The 23,187-nt window shown below is 39.6% G+C and overlaps 1 protein-coding gene across 1 annotated transcript in view; it reads left to right on the forward strand.

Annotated features, from left to right (window-relative positions):
* Positions 1–21,873, forward strand: part of RFTN2 (raftlin family member 2) — a 67,012-nt gene extending 45,139 nt beyond the window's left edge. Inside the window, exons 8-9 of the mRNA XM_032405452.1 lie at positions 8,039–8,117; positions 20,518–21,873. Of these exons, the coding sequence (XP_032261343.1) occupies positions 8,039–8,117; positions 20,518–20,790 (352 nt within the window). The 3' untranslated portion in view covers positions 20,791–21,873. The remainder of the gene's footprint in view (positions 1–8,038; positions 8,118–20,517) is intronic.
* The last annotated feature ends 1,314 nt before the right edge of the window (positions 21,874–23,187 follow it).

Raw genomic sequence — 23,187 nt, forward strand, 5'->3', positions numbered from 1 at the left:
AGCAGAATACTCCTGGTGGCAGATAGGTCTAACTATTTATTACTCGCTTTCATCTCCCGTAGCAGCACTGATCTGTTGGTAGTGGCTGCCTGTAACACTATAAAATCCAAGGATTCTGAGACTAGAGCCAGGCTTAGCAAAAAGGCTGCAGGGACCAATTAGTGATGTCTGCCATGTGCGTAGAATGTGGAAAGTTAAGGTACGAATACCACAAATTATTTCCTTTCTCTGGCAATCTTAACCAAAAAAACAGGAAAGTGCAGCATATATTCAAGGAAAAATGAATACAGGCCAATTAATTCCTAAAGACCTCTTCTAATTCAAAACCCAAGAATTCAAGACTGATTTTTACCAAATAATAAATGTGAAAGGGGAGAGAGCATATTTATCATGTGTAAATCTACATTCTCCCGCATGTCACCATTGCACGTACTCCTAAAACAATTTGTCTTAAACACACACGTAGGAAGTGCACAAAACACAAATGGGTGTAATTGTAATCACTTGTATAATTTCCACTGGACAAGAAACAGTCCACCTGTTGCTGGCATCTTAGAAGCACCCCCATGTATTTCCTACTCCTTTCACTCACAGGTAACATCCTAATTTTTAGGATAATCACTTCCTTGCTTTGCCTAAGAGTTTGATCACTCATGCATGCATACCTAAACAATACAATTTAGTTTTGCCTGTTCTTGAATTTTATACATATGGATATACATATATAAAATATACCTCAACGTGTTGTTTCTTTCACTTAACATTGTTTGTGAGATTTACCCTCGTTGTTGTGTGTAGCAGTTTCTTTATACATCCTGCTTACTAGTGATTTGGTTACCTCCAGTGGTTGGCTATGACAAGCAGCACTGTCCTGAACATGAGCAGGGATCCTAGTGCACACAGCCATGAGCTTCTCGAGGGTATAGATCTAGAGGTGGAATTGCTGGGTCATAGGGCATTTCTTTAGCTTTATTAGATAAATGCCAAACTCTTTCCAAGTGGAATGTTGCAATTTACACTCCTAACCACAGAATATGAAGTTCCCATTGCTCCAATAAAAATATTGTCAAATTTTTACATTTTGCCATCCTAGTGTGTATACAGTATGATCTCAGTGTGCTTTTAATTTGTATTTACCCAGTTACTACTGAGGTTGAGCACATTTTCATATGTTTATTGGCCATTTGGATTTTTCTTTTATAAAGCACCTATTTAAATCTTTTTCCCACATTTAAAGTTCTATTTATAAGAATTTTTTTATATATACTGGATATCAGTCCTTTATTTGTTACATGTGTTGTAATTATCTTCCCTAATTCTTTGTGGCTTGTCTTTTTACTCTTTTTGTGATGTCTTTTGATTAACAGAAGTTTTTAATTTTAAAATAGGCAAATGTATCTATCTTTTTTTTTTTTTAAAGATTTTATTTATTTATTTGACAGAGAGAGACACAGTGAGAGAGGGAACACAAGCAGGGTGAGTGGGAGAGAAAGAGAAGCAGGCTTCCCACCGAGCAGGGAGCCTGATGCAGGGCTCGATCCCAGGACCCTGGGATCAGGACCTGAGCCGAAAGCAGACACTTAACGACTAAGCCACCCAGGCACCCCCAAATGTATCTATCTTTTACCCTTCTTGGTATATCATTTAAGAAAATTTTCCCCTTTCCTGAAGCAGCTAGGGAAGGGGAGAAGTGAATTATTTTTAAATTTGGCTATAACATGGGCCATTTTAATGTCTCTAATTAACATAAAATTCTCTAAGCTACAGTTATTATAAGCTGCTGTGCCTGAAGGGTAGGTTTTGTGAGGAGGAAAAGGAATAGTTAAAGCTTAAAAGAGTCATAATAAACGTCAGTGAACATCATAGATGTAAAAATACCTAAGAAGCCTTTTATTTCACCTCCAAGACTTTGCTCACTTTTATGATTTTTTTTATGCATGTTCTGGACATCAATACATTATCACAGAAACCAAATGACCACCTTTTCATACAGTCTTTGAGTCTTCAAATATTTGCTGAGCACCATTTAGAAAGGGGACTTTCTGTTAATTAACATGGAAGATGCAAAGATGAGGAGACAAGATCCTCAGGGAGCTCAGACGTGGTAGGAGGGAAATGTGTACCAGCAAAAAGACCCGGTAAAGCTCCATATGAGGGTTCCATGGGAGCCCCAAAAAGGAGGTGTTGCTCTTCAGTTGAGGGATCATTGAAGACTTTCTGAAAGAGGTCACCTTGAAATGAATCTCAAAAGATGGGCAGCCTGGAAAGAGGCAGAGGTGATGTCATGGGCATTCCGGTGGGAGAATACCACAAGCAGGAATTCCAAGGCTAGACATGACCAACTGACAATTCACACAGGACCATCAACCATGATCTTGGTTTTTTTATATTTTGAAGAATGTAGAAAGACTTGCTCCCACCTACCCATAAATTCTAAGTGTTCCAGGTCTGTTTCAAAGATGCTTGAGGGGCGCCTGGGTGGCTCAGTTGGTTAAGTGTCTGCCTTTGGCTCAGGTCATGGTCCCAGGGTCCTGGGATCGAGTCCCGCATCAGGCTCCTTGCTCAGCGGGGAGCCTGCTTCTCCCTCTCCCTCTGCCTGCCGTTCCCCCTACTTGTGCTCTCTCTCTCTCTGTCAGATGAATAAATAAAATCTTTTTTTTTTTAAAAAGATACTTGAAATCATAAGCAAATATTGGACCAAGCAAAGTTCATGTTGTCCTCATTACTTCCTGCAAAAACAATCTAAAAGTTTAAATGTCACTAAAGATATTATCAACCTGTAATAGAACTGCTTTTTAATTTTGTTTTTGTGCTTGTTTAGTAATGCTGTTCACTCTTAACTGAATTCATGGGGCGAATTCTTTAAGGCACAGTTTCAATGATCCACCTTTTATGTGGCACTTAAATGCCATGGGCCAAGATCTTGCTCCTATCTCTCTTTGCTTTTGCCATCCGAACACTAGGACCTGTGTGGTCTGTTTAAATAGTCTAATTGGTCCAGGAAAAAAATGAACACTTGTCTTTATTTTCTTCATTATTCTCCACTACAACTCCTAAACATTATAAGCTGAAATGATACATTTGGGAGATGCTACATAAATATCTGAACTTTTGCAAAATAGTCTATGCTTATCCATTCATTACAAAGTTTTCCAGTCAGAATGGAATTAAATTAGGCCACTCTTCTCTGTAATCAGGGCTTTACTGAGTTCCTTTAGATAGTATGGTGGTGTGGGAAATAGAGGAGCCTCAAGACAAAACTCTTAAAAACTCTGGGTCTCAATTTCCTTATCCACAAAATGGGGAAAATAGTACCTTTGTGCCCACCTTAAAGAGCTATCATAAGAGGGGTGCCTGGTTGGCTCAGTCAGTGGAGTGTGTGACTCTTGATCTTGAGGTTGGGTTGCCCCACGTTGGGTGTAGAGATTACTTAAAAATAAAATCTTTCTAGAAGTGGGGGGGGGGGCTATCATAAGAAACAACCGTCCTCATTTACAAGGAAAGGACTCAGTACACCAAAAGCACCACCCAAATCCAAGTTACCCTTCTTAGTTTAGTCCATGAGGTCTTCTGTTGTTGGGAAGCCCGTCTTTTTCTTGGTAGTCTGTAGATGCCATAGCAAACCCTGCTCCCTTAAACAACACCCAAATAGAAAGTCTTCTTTTTGTTTTCATATGAAAGGCATAGAAGAAGGTAAGGAAGAGAGAAGGAAACATTTATTGACCATCTGCTATGCTTCAGGATCCATGCTAAGAATTTTACTTCCACCACCTCACTGATATTGTTAGCACCACCTCTGTTTCACAGAAGAGAAACAGGAGGCTCAGAAAGTCTTGGTGACTAGCTCAGCATCACATAGCTAGTAAGTGGCAACACTCGGATGCAAACCCAGTGTTGGTCTGACTCTAAAGCCATACATGCTGTTTCCCCCACACTCGACTGCCTCTCTAATAAATATGTCACCAACAAACGATGTGTCCACACATTTCATAGTGTGAAGCTGTAGAGCTGGTCAAAACCCCATTTTCTCTCCCATCTGTGGCCTGACTCCTCTGCTTATGCTGTAAATACAATCCCTGGCTCACTCTCCCCAGATCCTACACTAGTGTCTGCCCACATTAAAAGGTGAGTGTAATACCAAGACAGAGAGCAAAAGGCCCTTGTCCCAGGGACAGCAGCAATGCTGGTGGTCTCTCTTGCTTCTTCTAGGTCTACACCTGCCCTCTGGTTTTTGCCTGATCCTAGGTATGAACCAAGAGCTGACTGAGGCCTTATCCTTTCACTCTACTTCAACCGATCTGACCTTTGCCTTATCTCCTTTAGCTTGGATCAGTGCCCCAGGTCCTACATGGACTTTGGCCTCTGGAGTCATGATGCTTTCCTGGTCCTTCTTCTGTACTAATGACCCTCCTTCCCTTCCCCAGTCTGGGCCCTTTTATCCCTTCACGCTGCTCCCCACCATTGCCTGCAGGGAACTTAGCCCCTCCCAGGCCTGCCCTGGCTGACCTGTCCCTCATGCTGCCTGTGCCCTTGTGCTAACAGGGGCCCAGGGATTATCTGCTGCCCTCAGGAAGGAAGAACTAATGGATGTTTTCGTATCTTTGCAGACTATTCCCTTGACGAGCTTATCCTTGCAGCTTACACTCTTGACCAACACAGGTTGTGCTCTTTCAGAGCTTATGTGTAAATTTAGCGTTTCTCAAAAGCTGCCTTCATTTCTGTTACATCAAAGCATGATTGCCTATTAATAATAGTCTAAAAGAGAAGTTGAAGATTCTTAAATTCCTTGCAGGAAAATACAAAGTTACTCAGTTAACTTTTTGGATGAAAATTGCTGCAGGGAATAGGAGACATAGGTCCTGACCTCTGAGCATCCAGGGCATTTGAACTACTCTCCGGGCCTGTAATGACACCATCAGTCAAATACTTTCAGAATCTGTGCTGTGAGGCAAATATTCCATCCCAGCTCAGTAAATAGAATTACCTCAGGAGCCACTGGAGACCGTGAGGCACTTGCCCTGCCAAACAGTTGTCCCTCTGTAAGGCTTCAGACCTCTTCCCCTTAGTTCTACCATGCTTAGATTCTCCAGACCAAAAAGGGTTCCATATCTCATGGATGTTCTGAAAATAGCAGGACACATTTTAAATCAGAATGGCCCTGGGGCACCTGGCTGGCTCAGTTGGAAAAGCATGCAACTCTTGATCTCAGGATTGTGAATTCAAGCCCCACATTGGATATAGAGATTACTTAAATAAATAAACTAAAACAACAACAACAATGTGAAAAAAAATCAGAATGGCCCTCAGAAAATCAGGGACATAGCAGTCTCAGACATATTTCAAATTGAGGCGCTTGTTCTAAGGACCTCCCCAAGAGATGGGAAAATGCTGACCTTCCACAGTCCTACCTGGGCTTCTGGAGACTGTCCTAAGATAGTCAGCCTTTGAGAAGGCATCTCTTCATTTACTGTTTTACCCCTTTAGGAAAGGTCAAGAAGCCTGCTCTATTTTTTTTTTTTTTAAGATTTTACTTACTTATTTATTTATTTGTCAGAGAGAGAGCACAAGCAGGGGGAGCGGCAGAGGGAGAGGGAGAAGCAGGCTCCCGCTGAGCAAGAAGCCTGATGTGGGACTCGATACCAGGACCCTGGGATCATGACCTGAGCCAAAGATGCTTAACCCACTGAGCCACCCAGGCATCCCAGAGAAGCCTGCTCTAGGTCAAACATCACATCCTAGGGCATTCAGACTTGCCTCAGCATATAATGGGTTGGAAAGAACTCACTCCAGGTCACTCACAATCCCTACCCTGACATTCTCCTGCTTTCTATTCAAGAAGAATAATTCTGCCCTGATTCCTCCTCATCTTTGCATAGTTCTAGGCCTGGTTCCCTCATGGGATTCTCTACCTGAATCACACACTTTGAACATTACCCAGAAACCTCCTCTGTATTCTCGGGTACCTTCTCCCTTGACTTTTCTCTCTAGAAGATATTCTAGATTCTAAGACTTTTCCCTCCCACTTAACTCCACCCTACATTTCATTAAACAAATAGAAAAAGTAGAAGGAAATCACATTTGTCGTACACCTTCTAGGGGCAGGCACAGTGGAGGTCTTCACACACATCAACGTAATTATTCTTCGCAAAGTCCCTGACAGGAAATGAAAGTCAGAGAATTTAAAAACTTTGCTAAAGTGGTATCATCAGCTCTTATGGTAGAGTAGGGATTTAAACCAGGAACTCCTTGGCTCCAAAGCCACTGCCTTTTCCAGCATATTCTGTATTTCCAAACACAGACCAGCCTATTCTGCACGCTGCTAGTCTCTTCCCTGTATGCCTACATTACAACCCATGTCTCCTGATGATTGTTCCCAAAAGTAACAATATACAGTTAACCCTTGAACAACATGAGTTTGAACTGTACGGGTCCACTTACAAGCAGATTTATCTTGATAAATATACTATAAAACTGTAAATGTATTTTCTCTTCCTTATGATTTTTTTCATAACATTTTCTTTTCTCTAGCTTACTTTATTGTAAGAATACAGTATATGATACATATACAAAATATGTTAGTTAACTGTTTATATATTTGGCAAGGCTACCAGTCAACAACAGGCTATTAGTAGTTAAGTTTTTGGAGAGTTCAAAATATATGTGGATTTCTTTTTTTTAAGATTTTATCTTTAAGTAACCTCTACCCCCAACCTGGGGCTCAAACTCACAACCCCAAGATCAAGAGTCACATGCTCTACCTACAAAACCAGTTAGGTGCCCCCTATATGTGGATTTTTGACTGCAGTGGGGAGGGGGTTGATGCCCCTAACCCCCATGTTGTTCAAGGGTCAACTATACTTCATACCAAGTCTTTTCTTCTAATCAAAGACAAGGTTAAACTAAAATGAGATTAGACTAGAAGCATTCTTTTAAAAATAAAAATAAAAAAGAAGCAGCCTCTTATTACCACTTTGGGGGAAATTTTGCTATTTCTCAAAATTCAACAGTATCAGTAAGTTTGGGATTTTCAAATGGTGTGGGGTTAACATACCGCTAGGCCAGAGTTTCAATGTTGCATTTGTTTTCCAGAAAAAGAGCTCAGCATAAAATGCAGCTAATAGTGAGGTTTTGTTTGGGTTTTTTGCATAATAAAAGTCGTAACTGAGCAACATTAGCTACAGACACTCCTCCCCATAAAGCCCTGGAGACTGTGAAAAGCATTTCAGAGAAATACAAACCCCAAGTAGTCTTTGGCAAGGGGTAATTTGCCATGATGATAGTTAAATAAGGAGAATACTGAGTAGCTGACTACAAAGAAGCATCTGAAAATAAAACTAGCTGTGGCTCAAGTCCCTCATCTGAAAATGTATATAAAATCTCTCACATGTGACAGCCTAAATTGGTCTCTTCTTCTTATGAGGCAAATTTGACAATGCATACCAAGAAGCTTAAATCATACCCTTTTGACCTAATAATCCTGCTCCTGAGACTTTATCTCAAGGAAATAAGTCATAAGAATAAGGAAGACTATCCATATTTTACAGCAACGTTATTTAAAATTTAGTGGAAAACTGGAAACAACCTAATTTTCCAATAATACAGGAAAGGCTTAATACATTTTAGTATCTTAATTCTTTGAGAGACTGCAGCTATTAAGAATATGATCACAAGTGTACAAACAAGGAAAGGGTGTTTAGTGAAAAGGATAGAACACAGAAATGCAAATATGTAGTGGTTACAGAACTGTGGAAATTCGCATTTCGATAAAGACTAGGAGAGGGCAAAAAAAGATAAAAATACTTACATTAGCACATTGAAATTACATGTTTTAAACAAATTTTTCTTTGGTAATGACTATATTCAGTTTTTAGGCATTTTTTTCTTGTTTTTCCAGCTACAACTCATATAGAATCATATTTCATAATTATTTTTGGTTCAGAAGATTATATTACAAAGGATACATGTGGAATATTCTAGCCAAGTGTAAAATTGAGAATTACTAATTTGCCAATACTAACACTATTGTTTTAATTTGCAGTGAAGGGAATTTGGCTACAAAGCAAGTTGTGTTCCTTCAGAGACCAGTTATGTGGAATTCAGCTGCTCAAACACCAGAAGTGAGTAAAATTGATGCTTTACTAACTAAATGTTCTACTGAAGCATTTAATCCTTAAACTTTCACTGTAATTCTAAATGGTGAATACAGATGAGGAAATGTGGATATGGAAATAGTCTCTAAGCCAACATATAACAACAAAGGAAATATGTCAGTAACCAGGTGAGAGGAGACAGTTCTGAAGGGGATCAAAATATGTTACCCAAAATGTGCCACGTGGGCAAAGGATTATTTTGAGCTGAAGGCAATTAAGAAACACAGACATAGGAGTAACTTTCTATCCTCTCCCTTTCTGATAAAAAGCAGGGCATAAATTTCCCTTTTTAAAGGTTAACTGGCTCAGTCGGTAGACTCCTGATCTTGAACTCACTCTGACTCTTGATCTCAGGGTTGTGAGTTCAAGCCTCATGTTGGGTGTAGACATTACTTAAAAAATAAAATCTTTTAAAAAAAAGATAACATAAATTTCCATTTGTAAAATTGTCCCCCTCTCCTGTACTAGGAGGAGAAGACTCCTACTAATCACCAGAGATGACTTATTGCTAGAGACGGCACTGACTTGAGTCTACATAAACAAACCTTACTAAAATAACCCTTATCTTCCATTAGGTTTGCCACATACGTACCTTTCCACAATTCGCCGCCCACAGAAGCCCAAAGCCCTGTTCCTTTGTCTAGTCACTTTACTGAAATCATGTATAAGCTCCCAGGTCTAACAGCCTCTTTAGGTTTTCACTTTTTCTCTGTGAAGCCCCCATGGACATCCAAAATAAACCTTTTCTCCTGTTAATCTGTCTTTTGTTAGTTTAATTTGCAGGCCTCAGGTACTGAAACAAGAGGGTAGAGGAAAAGTTTTTGTGAGTGTGCCTAATATTGCAACAGCCATCCAGATGGCCAACACACACATGAAAAGATGCTCAACACCACTCGTCATCAGACAATGCAAATCAAAGCCACAGGGAGAGATCACCCCACACCAGTCACAATGGTTAATATAAAAAAGATAAATAACTAGTATTGGCAAGGATGTGATGAAAAGGAAATCCTTGTGCACTGTTGGTGGGAATGTTAATTGGTACAGCCACTGTGAAAAACTGTATGGAGTCTCCTCAAAAAATTAAAAATAGAATTACCATATGATCCAGTAATTGCACTTCTGGGCATTTACCCAAAGAATATGAAAACACTAATTTGAAAAGAGATATGCACCCCTATGTCTATTTCAGCATTATTTACAATAGCCAAGATATGGAAACAGTCCAAGTGTCCATCAACACATGAATGGATAAAGAAGGTGTGGTACACACACACACACACACACACACACACACACACACACCATTAATGGAATATTACTCAGCCATAAAAAAAGAATGAAGTCTTGCTGTTAGCAACAACATGGATGGAGCTAGAGAGTATAATGGTAAGTGAAATCAGTCAGACAGAGAAAAGACAAATACCATATGATTTCACTCATACGTGGAATTTAAGAAACAAAACAGATGAACAAAGAAAAAGACCAAAAAAACAAACAAACAAACAAACAAAAAACCCAGACTCTTAAATATAGAGAACAAACTGGTGGTTACCAGAGGGGAGGTGGGTGGGGAGACGGATAAAATAGGTGAAGGGGATTAAGAATACACTTACTGTGATAAGTAGTGAGTAACGTATAGAATTGTTCAAACACTATTTGTACACCAGAGACTAATATAGCACTGTACATTACTTATACTGCAATTTAAAAATAATAATAAAAAAGTAAAAATATTACAGAGATTCCATTTATACGACATTCTCAAAAAGATAAAACTACAGTGTGGAGAACAGGTCAGTGGTTGGGGAAGGGAAGTGATAACGGGATCTCACGGGAGGTTTTAGGGGAGATAATGGAACTGTTCTGTGTCCTATTGTGGTTACACAAAACTATACATGGCTGTGGAAATTCATAGAACTATACACGTTTAGTATATAATAATCTAAAAATTAGAAGATTGCTTTATAAATCACATAGACTACATTTTTTTATGTCTTTGTCCTTCATTAAAGTCTGTCCTTGGTAGAAACTAAAAGAACAGTGGAACAGATCAATGAAACTGGGAGCTGGTTCTTTGAAAGAATTAACAATATCGATAAACCCTTGGCCAGACTTATCAAAAAAAAGAGAGAGAGAGAGAGAGAGAAAGGACCCAAATAAATAAAATCATGAATGAAAGAGGAGAGACCACAACCAGCACCGAAGAAATACAAACAATTTAAGAACATATGATGAGCAACTATATGCCAACAAATTAGGCAATCTGGAAGAAATGGATGCATTCATAGAGACATATAAACTACCAAAACTGAAACAGGAAGACATAGAAACCTGAACAGACCCATAACCAGCAAGGAAACTGAAGCAGTAATCAAAAATCTCCCAACAAAAAACAGCAGCCCAGGGCCAGATGGCTTCCCAGGGGAATTCTACCATACATTTAAAGAAGAATTAATACCTATTCTTCTGAAGTGGTTTCAAAAAATGGAAAAGGAAGGAAAACTTCCCAACTCTTTCTTTTTTTTTTTTTTTAAAGATTTTATTTATTTATTTGACAGAGAGAGACACAGCAAGAGAGGGAACGCAAGCAGGGGGAGTGGGAGAGGGAGAAGCTGGCTTCCCGCAGAGCAGGGAGCCCGATGCGGGGCTCGATCCCAGGACCCTGGGATCATGACCTGAGCCGAAGGCAGACGCTTAACGACTGAGCCACCCAGGCGCCCCTTCCCAACTCTTTCTATGAGGCCAGCATGACTTTGATCCCAAAACCAGACAAAGACCTCACCAAAAAGAATTACAGACCAATATCCCTGATGAACATGGATGCAAAAATACTCACCAAGATACTTGCCAATAGGATCCAACAGTACATTAAAAGAACTATTCATCATGACCAAGTGGGATTTATTCCTGGGCTGCAAGGGTGGTTCAACATCCACAAATCAATCAATGTGATACACTACATAAATAAAAGAAAGGACAAGAACCATATGATCCTCTCAATAGATGCAAAAAAAGCATTTGACAAAGTACAGCATCCTTTCTTTATTAAAACTCTGCACAGTGTAGGGATAAAAGGAACATACCTCAGTATCATAAAAGCCATCTATGAAAAGCCCACAGTGAATATCATTCTCAATGGGGAAAAAATGAGAGCTTTTCCCCTAAGGTCCGGAACGCAACAGGGATGTCCACTATCACCACTGCTGTTCAACATAGAACTAGAAGTCCTGGCCTCAGCAAACAGACAACAAAAAGAAATAAAGGGCATCCAAATTGGTAAAGAAGAAGTCAACTCTCTCTCTTCACAGATGTGGAAAACCCAAAAGACTCCACCCAAAATGGCTAGAACTCATACAGGAATTCAGCAAAGTGGAAGGATATAAAATCAATGCACAAAATTGATTGCATTTCTATATATTAACAATGAGACAGAAGAAAGAGAAATTAAGAAGTTGATCCCATTTACAATTGCACCCAAAACCATAAGATACCTAAGAATAAACCTAACCAAAGAGGCAAAGGATATGCATTAAGAAAACTATAGAGGGACGCCTGGGTGACTCAGTCGATTAAGCATCTGCCTTTGACTCAGGTCATGATCCCAGGGTCCTGGAATCGAGTCCCACATCGGGCTCTTTGCTCAGTGAGGAGCCTGCTTCTCCACCTGCCTGCCACTCCCCTTGCTTGTGCTCTCTCTCTCTGACAAATAAAAAATTAAATTTTTAAAGAAAGAAAGAAGGGAAACTATAGAACACTCATGAAAGAAATTGAGGAAGACACAAAGAACTGGAAAAACATTCCATGCTAACAGATTGGAAGAGAAATTATTGTTAAAATGTCTGTGCTACTTAGAGCAATCTATACATTCAAAGCAATGCCTATCAAAATACCATCAACATTTTCCACAGAACTGGAACAACAATCCTAAAATTTGTATGGAACCAGAAAAGACCCTGAATAGCCAAAGGAATGTTGAAAAAGAAAACCAAATCTGGTAGCATCACAATTCTAGACTTCAAGCTCTATTACAAAGCTGTAATCATCAAGACAGTATGGTACTGGCACAAAAACAGACACACAGATTAATGGAACAGAACAGAGAAGCCAGAAATGGACCCTCAACTCTATGGTCAACTAATCTTCCACAAAGCAGGAAAAAATACCCAATGGAAAAAAGACAATCTCTTCAACAAATGGTGTTGGGAAAATTGGACAGCCACATGCAGAAGAATGAAACTGGACCATTTCCTTACACCACACACAAAGACTCAAAATGGATGAAAGACTTAAATGTGAGATAGGAATCCATCAAAATCCCAGAGGAGAACACAGGCAGCAACGTGTATGACCTCGGCTGCAGCAACTTCTTGCTAGATACATCTCCAAAGGCAAGGGAAACAAAGGCAAAAATGAACTATTGGGACTTCATCAAGATAAAAAGCTTCTCCACAGCAAAGGAAACAGTCAATAAAACCAAAAGGCAACCAACAGAATGGGAGAAGATATTTGCAAATGACATATCAGATAAAGGGCTAGTATCCAAAATCTAAAGAACTTATCAAACTCAACACCCAAAGAACAAATAATCCAGTCAAGAAATGGGCAGATGACGTGAACAGACATTTGTCCAAAGAAGATACCCAAATGGCCAACTGAAAAAAAATACAAATCAAAACCACAACGAGATACACCTCTCACGAGTCAGAATGGCTAAAATGAACAACTCAGGAAACAAATGTTGGTGAGGATGTCGAGAAAGGGGAACCCTCTTACCCTGCTGGTGGGAACGCAAACTGGTGCAGCCGCTCAGAAAACAGTATGGACTTTCCTCAAAAAGTTGAAAATAGAGCTGCCCTACAACCCAGCAATTGCACTACTGGGTATTTACCCCAAAGATACAAATGTAGTGTTCTGAAGGGGCACCTGCACCCCAATGTTTATAGCAGCAATGCCCACAGTAGCCAAACTGTAGAAAGAGCCCAGATGTCCATTGACAGATGACTAGATAAAGAAGATATGTTGTATATATACAATGGATACTACTCAGTCATCAAAAAAATGAAATCTTACCATTTACAATGATGTGAATGGAGCTAGAGGGTATTATGCTAAGCGAAATAAGCCAATCAGAGAAAGACAAATATTAGATGATTTCACTGATATGTGGAATTTAAGAAACAAAACAGAGGATCATAGGGGAAGGAAGGGAAAAATAAAACAAGTCGAAATCAGAGAGGGAGACAAACCATTAGAGACTCTTAATCATAGGAAACAAGCTGAGGGTTGCTGGAGAGAAGGGGGGTGGAGGAATGGAGTAACTGGGTGATGGGCATTAAGGAGGGCACGTGATGTAATGAACACTGGTTATTATATAAGACTGATGAATCACTGAACTCTACCTCTGAAACTAATAATACATTATATGTAAATTAATTGAATTTAAAAAAACAGTAAATCTTGCTTAAAAGAAAAAGAAAAAGGACTGTCCTTGCATAATGAAATTCTCATGAAGTAAGGCTATGCAGGATTAAAGCAGTGTCCTTTCTATCTTGTTCCTTTTTATCTATTCTTATTTTTCTTTCCTTTGGAGGGAGGCCTCTAAATGAATTCAAGGATGTGACATTCAGTAGGATAAGAGATTCCAACCAGAATTTTGTCTCCATCCACTAAATGTTCTCAACTTTTTCTTCCAAGATCTTTTCTTTAAGATATTTGGAATCCAAAAAAGAATCCCAAGATCCTTTTTGTTTCTTTTGAAGACTCAAAACTAATCAAAATTTTTTATTACCTAAAAGTCTCTATTTCAGTTAAATTCTTCAGCCCATTTCACTTTGATAATTATTTAAAAGAAACAAAGGTCATTTAAAAGTATTTAGTTTTAGGGAGGCTGGGTGGCTCAGTCGTTAAGTGTCTGCCTTCGGCTCAGGTCATGATCCCAGGGTCCTCGGATCGAGCCCCGCATCGGGCTCCCTGCTCGGCGGGAAACCTGCTTCTCCCTCTCCCACTCCCCCTGCTTGTGTTCCCTCTCTCGCTGTGTCTCTCTCTCTCTGTCAAAATAAGTAAATAAAATCTTTTTAAAAAAGGTATTTAGTTTCAACTAACTCAGAGTAGAGTTTCCATTCAGTGATGTTTCTAGGAGTAGAAAACAGAACATGAAAAGGATTCCAGGGGATGGGGTGCATGTGTGTGCACGCGCACACAAGTGCTCACATGTGCACGGACCCCCACACGCACGTGCACACAGTGTCTGCCACACTCTCCAAGCCTCCATATCCTCATCTATAAAATATGGACAATGTTAGTACTTACCACAGGGTTGTGAGGAGGATTCAGTTAGAATACATGTAGAGGGCTTAGCACAATGCCTGGTCATATGAAATGTTGCTTTTGTTTTCAATAGGAACATTTTTCTTTCAATACTAGATGATTAAACACTACAATAACTCTATGGAGAAATTGAAGAAGAATCTAGAAATTCCTAATGACCCTCCATTTTCTCCAGCTAAAAATTACCTTCAGCTAGTATGCAGGAATGTAGTATATTAGTTTTTGATTATCCAAAAAACATAATATGTATGTATATATATATATACATACATATATATATGAAATATGGCAAAATATTAACAAGTTTAGAATTAGGTAATGAGTATATGGTGTTTGTTGTACTATCCTTTAAACTTTCTGTCTACTTGAAATTTTTCATAATTAGAAAGTTGGGGAAAATTAAGCTAAAAAGCATTAGTCATCAACAACTTTTTCATTAGTTATTAATTAATTAGTAACTAATTAATTACTAAAATGCTATACCAAAAAGGCCCATAAGGAATGATTTAAAAACAACAGAAGGGTCTCTCTCTCGTAATAGTCTAAAGATGGGCAGGGCCCTCTAGGGTGGGGCAAGGCTCTGCTTCATGACCGGTTAGCTCTGCTGCCCTCAACCTTTGGCTTCTGCCTCTGGGCCCAGGACTGCTGTCACAGCTGTTGCCATGTCCAGCCAGCGAGAAGCAGGAAAGAGGAATTCCAGGCATGCTCCGAAGGCACTGACCCCTAAGTCACATATTTCTTCTCTCATCCCATTGACTTGAACTTATTTATGCCACCACAAGTGTCTGCAAGGGAGGCTGGGATATGCCACCTGGGCAACCACGTGCTGGTGCCACGGTGAAACAGCACACGCCAGCTACAGGTTGCAAGGCATTGGCAGAGAGGAGTTCTGTTATTGAAGGAAAGATGGAGACAATAGGGAGACAGGAGTTTAATGTTAATGGTTCCAATTTTAATTTATTTTTCTTCTTTAGAGCAGTTTTACATTCAAATAATATTCTTGTCCTTAAAATATATCTCAAAATGAATGATTTCAGGAGGTAAAGGCTTCTTGGGCACATCTGTTGAATCATTTCTCTAACACAAACCAAGAAGTGAAGAGGCAGCAGCCAGAAAAATATTCTAAATTAGATCTTTTCCAAAGTAGCTATAATAAAATCATACGAACACTAAGAAATATTTAATGTACACATTAACTTCTTTCTTTACCTTACAGTGAGACAATTATTAAACTTTGTTCTTACTTTTTCAGTCATTTGAAGTTGATTTGAAATTATTTGAAAATCATAAGGGTCATTCTTTACTCATTAACTGTTAGTATCCTCGACTAAAGTCCATGTGAAATCCAATCAGGTGCTAGTGTAAGCAGAGGATGTCGAGTATCTCAAAGAGCATTAAGTAAAAATCAAGATAAAAGCATTTTGCTTTTATATTTAATGAGGTTCTTCATCTAGAGAATGCTTTCCACTCAAAGCAAATGGGCTTTTTCCTGGTGTGAGCAGAAGGAGAAGAGTGGTCCCTGCTGCCGCAGGGCAAGGTTCAGGCTGGCGATCAGCTCTCTTCTAGGCCACCCATGCTATTACCTACTGATGTCCCTCCCTGGAAGTGTAAGGGACAGAAACCCTGCTCAGACAGCCTATGTATGTAAGGGAATTTATTGGCTTCTAGGTGGCAAGGATACTGGCATAGCTTGTAACATCAAAAAAGAGCTACAAGAACCCTCAGGTACTGACACCGGAGGTTCCAGGATGTTCTCTTTCATCTGTTTGTTTCAGCTTCTATGTGCATATGTGCAGAGGGCTTCTAATAAGGTGGGTGTGGCCACCTCATCAAAAAGAGCTTCTTAGGGGGGCGCCTGGGTGGCTCAGTCGTTAAGCGTCTGCCTTCGGCTCAGGTCATGATCCCAGGGTCCTGGGATCAAGCCCTGCATCAGGCTCCCCACTCCACGGAGGGCCTGCTTCTCCCTCTCCCACTCCCCCCTGCTTGTGTTCCTGCTCTCGCTATCTCTCTCTCTCTGTCAAATAAATAAATAAAATCTTTTTTAAAAAAATTTTTTAAAAGAGCTTCTTAGGGTGCCTGGGTGGCTGGCTCAGTCAGTTAAGCATCCAACTCCTGATTTCTGCTCAGGTCATGATTTCAGGGTTCTGAGATTGAGTTCCGCACTGGGCTCAGTGCTGGGCGTGGAGCTTGCTTAAGATTCTCTCTTTCGGGGCACCTGGGTGGCTCAGTCGTTAAGCGACTGCCTTCAGCTCAGGTCATGATCTCAGGGTCCTGGGATCGAGTCCCATGTCGGGCTCCCTGCTCAACAGGGAGTCTGCTTCTCCCTCGGCCTCTCCACCCTGCTTGTGCTCAAATAAATAAATAAAATCTTAAGGAAAAAAAAAAGATTCTCTCCCTCTCCCTCTGCCCTGCCCCACCCTCCTCTCTAAAAAAAGAAAGAGCTTCTTTATCCTACAGTCCATCTAGCAATCCCAGGGAAGGACCTTGATTGGATCTGATTGGGCCATGTGCCCACACAGCCTCAGGGAAGAAGGTGGTGGATAGGAAAGCTGGCTAGAAAGGTGGTTGTCCACTACACCCTTTTCCTTCCCAGACTTGAATGATTTTGACAACCCCAAGCTGGGATGACCCAGGAACAAGTTCTGTGAGTAAGCAGGGGTGGTGTCTCTCCACATGTTTCATAATCTCTAACTAACTCTTCCAAGTGGTATTAGAGCTACACTTCTGCTTGCAGTAGCTTCCTGATCCTCCTGCAAACCTGAGACACACAAGGAAGACAAGTCCTGAATGTGGCATTCCACGTTTTTACTGCTTTATAAACTATATTTTTTTAGCTCTTCTTCTACTCTGTCCATCATAACACTTTCCATGACAACACCATGTCTTATGATTGCTGGTGTAATTCTGGCTTCATTCTTTCCTTTTTGTTTTTAAGACACTGACAGTGAAAAATGGAAGCCAGAATGGTAGGATACCCTAAAAATTCAACTGACTTGTCACTGAGTCTCATGTATTTGAAATGGGTCACCCATTGAGAATGATTCTCAAAAGTTAATAGATTTTATCAACAATGGCATTAGATCTGCATTCAGACCTTGGTATAATTTCCTCCAATTTTATAGTGAAAATATCAGAAAAAATTGAGAAGCTATATGAATAACTGGGTCATGTATCATGGAAAATTTCTCCCTATTGACATAGAGAAATATTCAAAATAGAAAAGTGAGTTGTACACATCTATGTGTGCATATGCAAATACATATTTAGGGAAAGAAACACAGTAAAATATGCCAAATTTTAACAGCGGTATCTCTACAAGATAGGATTGTGGGTGGGTTTTGCTTTTTATCTTTGCCAGATTTTCTACACTGAAAATGTATTATTTTTGTAACTGAAGGAAAATTGTATTTGGGAAACACACAAATCTTTGACCTTAAGTCTACTCATATTTTTGCAGCTGTGGGTAATATAGTGTGCAAAGAATGAGATAAGATACTTGGGATCCAGTTTGAGACCAGCTGTTCCCTGACCTTGCACAAATCCTGTCTTCCTTCTGGGCCTGGGTCCTACCTCTGTCGGATGAGGGTTTATAGTAGATGATCTCTCAGGACTGGTCGGGCTTCAGACTCCTACATTCTAAGTTATGAGAACATTGCAATTTGAACTGTTGGAAAAGCTATTAATTAAAGTGGAGAGTAGAGTGGGGGAGGCAATGGCATTGCTGAAGATGTATTACGAGTCATATGGTAAAAAAGAAAATAAAAGTGTTTTTTCTGAAATCTTTTTTAGACTTACCTACCATGCTAGGTATTCTGTCATCTTCTAATATTTGAAATTTACATTTGGTGGCTGCTCACTTATTAAAACTTATCTAAAAGTAAATTACTATGAATATCATATCATTCTGACTAACACCCATATTTTATTAAGAAAATTCTCATTGAGTATATGAGAGTTGGCCTCTCTCTATTGGCTGGCATACAATAAGGAATTTATTACAATATTTACGTTTGGCCCTGTTGCTGGTGAGGAAGGAAAGATCCAGGCAGCCAAGTGCTCCCAGGCATCCTTGCCTTCCTATTTCTCTAAGTCAACATTGAGAGGTCATCCAAGAGTAAATGCATTCTTTATGCATGTGGGAAAGGGAGCCAGCAGTCAGGCTTAAGAAAGGAGCCCAGCCTGGCAGTACTCACCAGCCCTTCCTGCAGCCACAGGGCCATATCCTCACTGACCAGGGTCCCAGTGCCAGGGAGAATATGCCATTCTCAAATCCAGCACCCGAAGAATAAAGCTGTCAGGTTCCACTGCTTGTATTAAATTCAATACTTCTGGTGAATGAGAATCAAAAAGAAAAGGATTTGAGGGGCGCCTGGGTGGCTCAGATGGTTGAGCGTCTGCCTTCAGCTCATGTCATGATCTCCAGGTCCTGGGATCAAGTCCCATGGCTAGCTCCCAGCTCAGCGGGGAGCCTTCTTCTCCCTCTCCCTCTGCCTCTCTCCCTGCTTATGCTCTCTCTCTCCCTCTCTGTATCTGTGTCTTCTCAAGTGAATAAATAAAATCTTTTAAAAAAAAAAAGAAACGGATTTGAGATCTGATATTTGCATTTGGTGAATACAAAGGGGCCAATGGAATTGTCACCACCATAGCTATGTCTGATTTGGGACCACGAAGGCTCTTATTGAGGCAGGACCCACTTGTTCACTTAAACTTGCCCAAGGACTCCAGTAACTCAGCCAAAAAGAAAGAACTGCCAACACATGCCTTTCTATGCAACATGCTGAGGGCTGCTTCTTCCTATACAAGCAACGTCGTAAACGGTGGTTAGATTCCATGGTAGCATATTAAATCTAATTTAATAAAGTTTTTGTTTGCTTTGTATATTTGCCATGAGAACCAGTAGAAAATACTTTTGTATTTTATACGCTACAGTTCAACAAACCTATGGGTTAACAAACTTTTATCAGACCAGCCTGGGCATCTGACTTCTACACTTTTTTTTCTAAGTTTTATAATTGTAGCTCTTGCATTTAGGAAAATATAATCCTAGTTCCTAACTACCAATATAAGTGAACTTCCAAGAAATAAACTCTCTGTAAATTGGGAAATTACTGTGCTTTTTTATCTTTTTAAATTTTATCTTTATCTTTGTTTATCCTTGTTCAGATTTTTGTACCTAAGAGTATGTGAGCATATTCTAATATGTCACATTATCAGTATTAAAGATGCCCTTGTAGGGAAATCTTATCAGGAATCCGAACATCCACCTGTTGAGTTGCTACAATTTTCTCCCTGAGATTTCCTTGCATTGACTTATATGCCTTATTTTGACTTGTGACCTTGGCAAAGACCATGTCCTCTTCACTCTGAGCTGCACCAAGGACATTGTCAGCCCTCAGTAAATATTTCACAGCAAAAACACCCACAGTTTATCAAACAGTCTGCAGAACAAGCTGCTCCAGTTGCTGAGCATTCCCACTGGGTCAGGCAGAAGCGGTTTGTAGCAGGACAAGGAGAGTGGCCTGCCTGACCCAGGAGGACCCTCCAGCCATTCCCTCAATATAAACGCAGTCAGAATTGTGACTCCTCTGTGCAGTCTATTTCTACGTGAAATGGGTGTGAGGTGGCCAGTGAAGCACGTTTTCTGCTGTCTGGATCCCAACTAACACCAAGAAGAAAAATGGAACCTTTAATATATTTCTACTCTACTTTGTTCCCCAAAGCATGATCTTAACAGGTTTCTCTCCCCAGAGATATCACTGAGGGCCCAGACATGTACACAACCAACCTGTCAATGAGGAAAAGGATGTGCCAAGAAGCTACTAAGAGTTGTGAAACAGAGAGGAGCTCATTCTTACCGGGAGGGGCGGGGGGAGAAGGGAATGTGAAGAGTGGCTCTGAGCTGGTCCTTGAAGGCTTTTAGGATTTTGAAGAGAAGCAGGGAAAGGACATTTCGGGCTGAGTACAGTCTGTGCTAGATCAGAAGGACAGGAAAGCACCCATCTTTTTAACTCCTGGTTGCCAATCTCTTGTGTTTCAGAGGAAAGCAAGCCGGCATATAAAAGCTGAGGACAGGAACAAAGTCACCAGCAGGAGCATTGGACTGGACACGGCCACATCGCCGCCAGCAGAGAGCAGAAACCTGGCTGAGGAGCGCCTCCTCTCTCCTTCGAGAGAATGCTGGACGAAGGAGAGGAGGCCACCACAGTACAGCAGCTTCTCTGGGCTCAGCAGCAGTGACAGTGTCCTGCGGGAACTAGACGACGGACAGTTTGACCAGGAAGACGGAGTGACTCAAGTCACTTGTATGTGAGCAATGAAGTCAAGCAACAGAAGGCCCTGTAAATAATTATTAAAATAATTGCCAACTGACTTTATTGTATTACTTTATCTGCATTTACGTAATATTTTGAATTTTTCCAGACTCTGGCTTTCCTCTAATCTGCATAAACTTGGGCTCAACCTCCCAGACAAGGAAGAATAACCAACATATTTGTAAATTTAGAATCATGTTTACACTTCTCTCAACTAAAACATCTGTTTAAACAGATGTTTCATTAGGTTATTAACCAATAATCTACTTCAGTTTCTCATGAATGTACAGGATGTACTTTTCTTTCAGTTCCTGATGAGAAGACTAAATATATCAACCAATATTTTGCCTAATTAGGAAGTTCTCAGGAAGTCAGAATCTTAGTTAAGGTAAAAAGCAATCTCTATCTCTCTTTAAATCCCCCTCTTTCATATACATGTAAAGGGCAAATTAATGAAATACCTATTTCCTGAATATAACAATTAATTCAAATTTTGTCTTTTTAACGATGACATGTATATACAAAGCCAACTCCTGTTTGTTAAAATATTCTTCAAAAACATCCTTTTTGTATGTCTTTGCTTTTAAAGAAAGGGTCACCATGTTACCAACCCCGTACTGATTTCATTGAGCTTAAACTTTATTGCTTCTAATAGCCCAAAAATAGAGCAAAGCAGCATCCCTCAAAATTCAACATGAAAAGAACCCACAATCTCAACATTTAAAAACCTTAGTAGAATGAAAGAATTTTCTTCACCTTAAATTGCGAGAAAAGAAAGGTACTCATAGCTCCATGTGTATGGAGACCTATCTGTTCCATCTCTGCTTTTCTTGCTCTGCTAATAGGGATGGCTCTGCCTTGCCCAGCCTTTAATAGGTAAAGATTAAAATTCTACATAATAGAGGATTTTCATCTATCTATGAAAGGCTTACTTTGAAATTTGGGAATCTTCAAGTGAAATACAACTGACTTTGCTATTGATGAATTCAGCCTATTATCGGTTTTTATTAGCATTGGTGTTGACATTATCATTTGAATAATAAAATGTCATTTGTTATTGGGCTATTGTTTTTTTTTTAACACAAATGCTCATAATATGTTTTGTACATATGACAGATAATGTATTACATGTTATCAAATATATAGTGTCCTAAATTGTCCTAAACCAGGACAATCTCCATGAATTGTTGATAAGATCAACATGGAATTATTCCACTTCTACCATGCAGAAGCATTACCTTTATAAGTATAAAGGAACTGAAGAATATTTTGTTTAGTATTATTCCATGGAAATAGCTATCAGCAATATCTGCAGAAATGTTTTTTTGTTTTGATTTTCAGATGAACCTGAGTCCCATATTCAAGGGTTGGTGAGTTTTGGGTAGAAACAAGCATTACTTCTGGAGCCCACAAAATGCCACAAGTTATGAAACACAGGGAATGTTCTCAGAAAGGTCAGTGATCCCAATGCCAAGATCTACAAGAGACTCCTGTGTCATTTTGTCAGTATACAAAGGGATTTGAAGTATTAAAAACTGAGATAGAAATTTCTATTTCTAATTTAAAGGAAAACTCAGGAATATATCAAGCACTTAATTTTTTAAATTTGTGTTAAGCATCTTTTTTTTACAGTTTGCTTTTAATCTAAGTGTTATTTCTTCTTGTTAAAAAAAAAATTATGGGCGCCTGGGTGGCTCAGTTGGTTAAGCGACTGCCTTCGGCTCAGGTCATGATCCTGGAGTCCCTGGATCGAGTCCCGCATCAGGCTCCCTGCTCAGCAGGGAGTCTGCTTCTCCCTCTGACCCTAACCCCTCTCATGTGCTCTCTCTCATTCTCTCTCTCTCAAATAAATAAATAAAATCTTAAAAAAATAATAAAATAAATTAAAAAAAACTTATTATAAAAACTTATCAGTTATATACTCCAAAACCTATTTTATAAGCATTTACTCCAACAACTACCCTTAAGTTACATGGCATATCTGTATTACAGTGAATAAATAATGACCAAGGGGTTCTAGAGCATCTTAAATATATATAAGTAGCTCTGAGTCTACTCTTTAAAAAAAAAAAAAGGTAACAAAACTTGGACTCTATATGCCTAAGGAGTAAATGTGACTAATCATTATCTGTCAACTGTATATTTGGTTCTTTTCATAACACTATGTAATTCTAGAGGCCCTGCCATATGAATTACTAATACCTATAAATTATAATGAAAAAGTTAAATTATAATGAAAAAGTATTAAGATCATAGATGTTGGTGTCAAGTTCTGCCATTCTCCTTGGAGCAGTATCTCCAGGACTTCTGTCTTAGGTCTTAATGACCACCTGTTAGTTCCTTCCCGTTTGGACTGAATGTCACCCTGTTATCTTCCACAGGCAACATTTAACACC

The sequence above is a fragment of the Phoca vitulina genome, unplaced genomic scaffold (genome assembly GCF_004348235.1).
Source record: "Phoca vitulina isolate PV1807 unplaced genomic scaffold, GSC_HSeal_1.0 scaffold1, whole genome shotgun sequence".
NCBI lineage: Eukaryota > Metazoa > Chordata > Mammalia > Carnivora > Phocidae > Phoca > Phoca vitulina.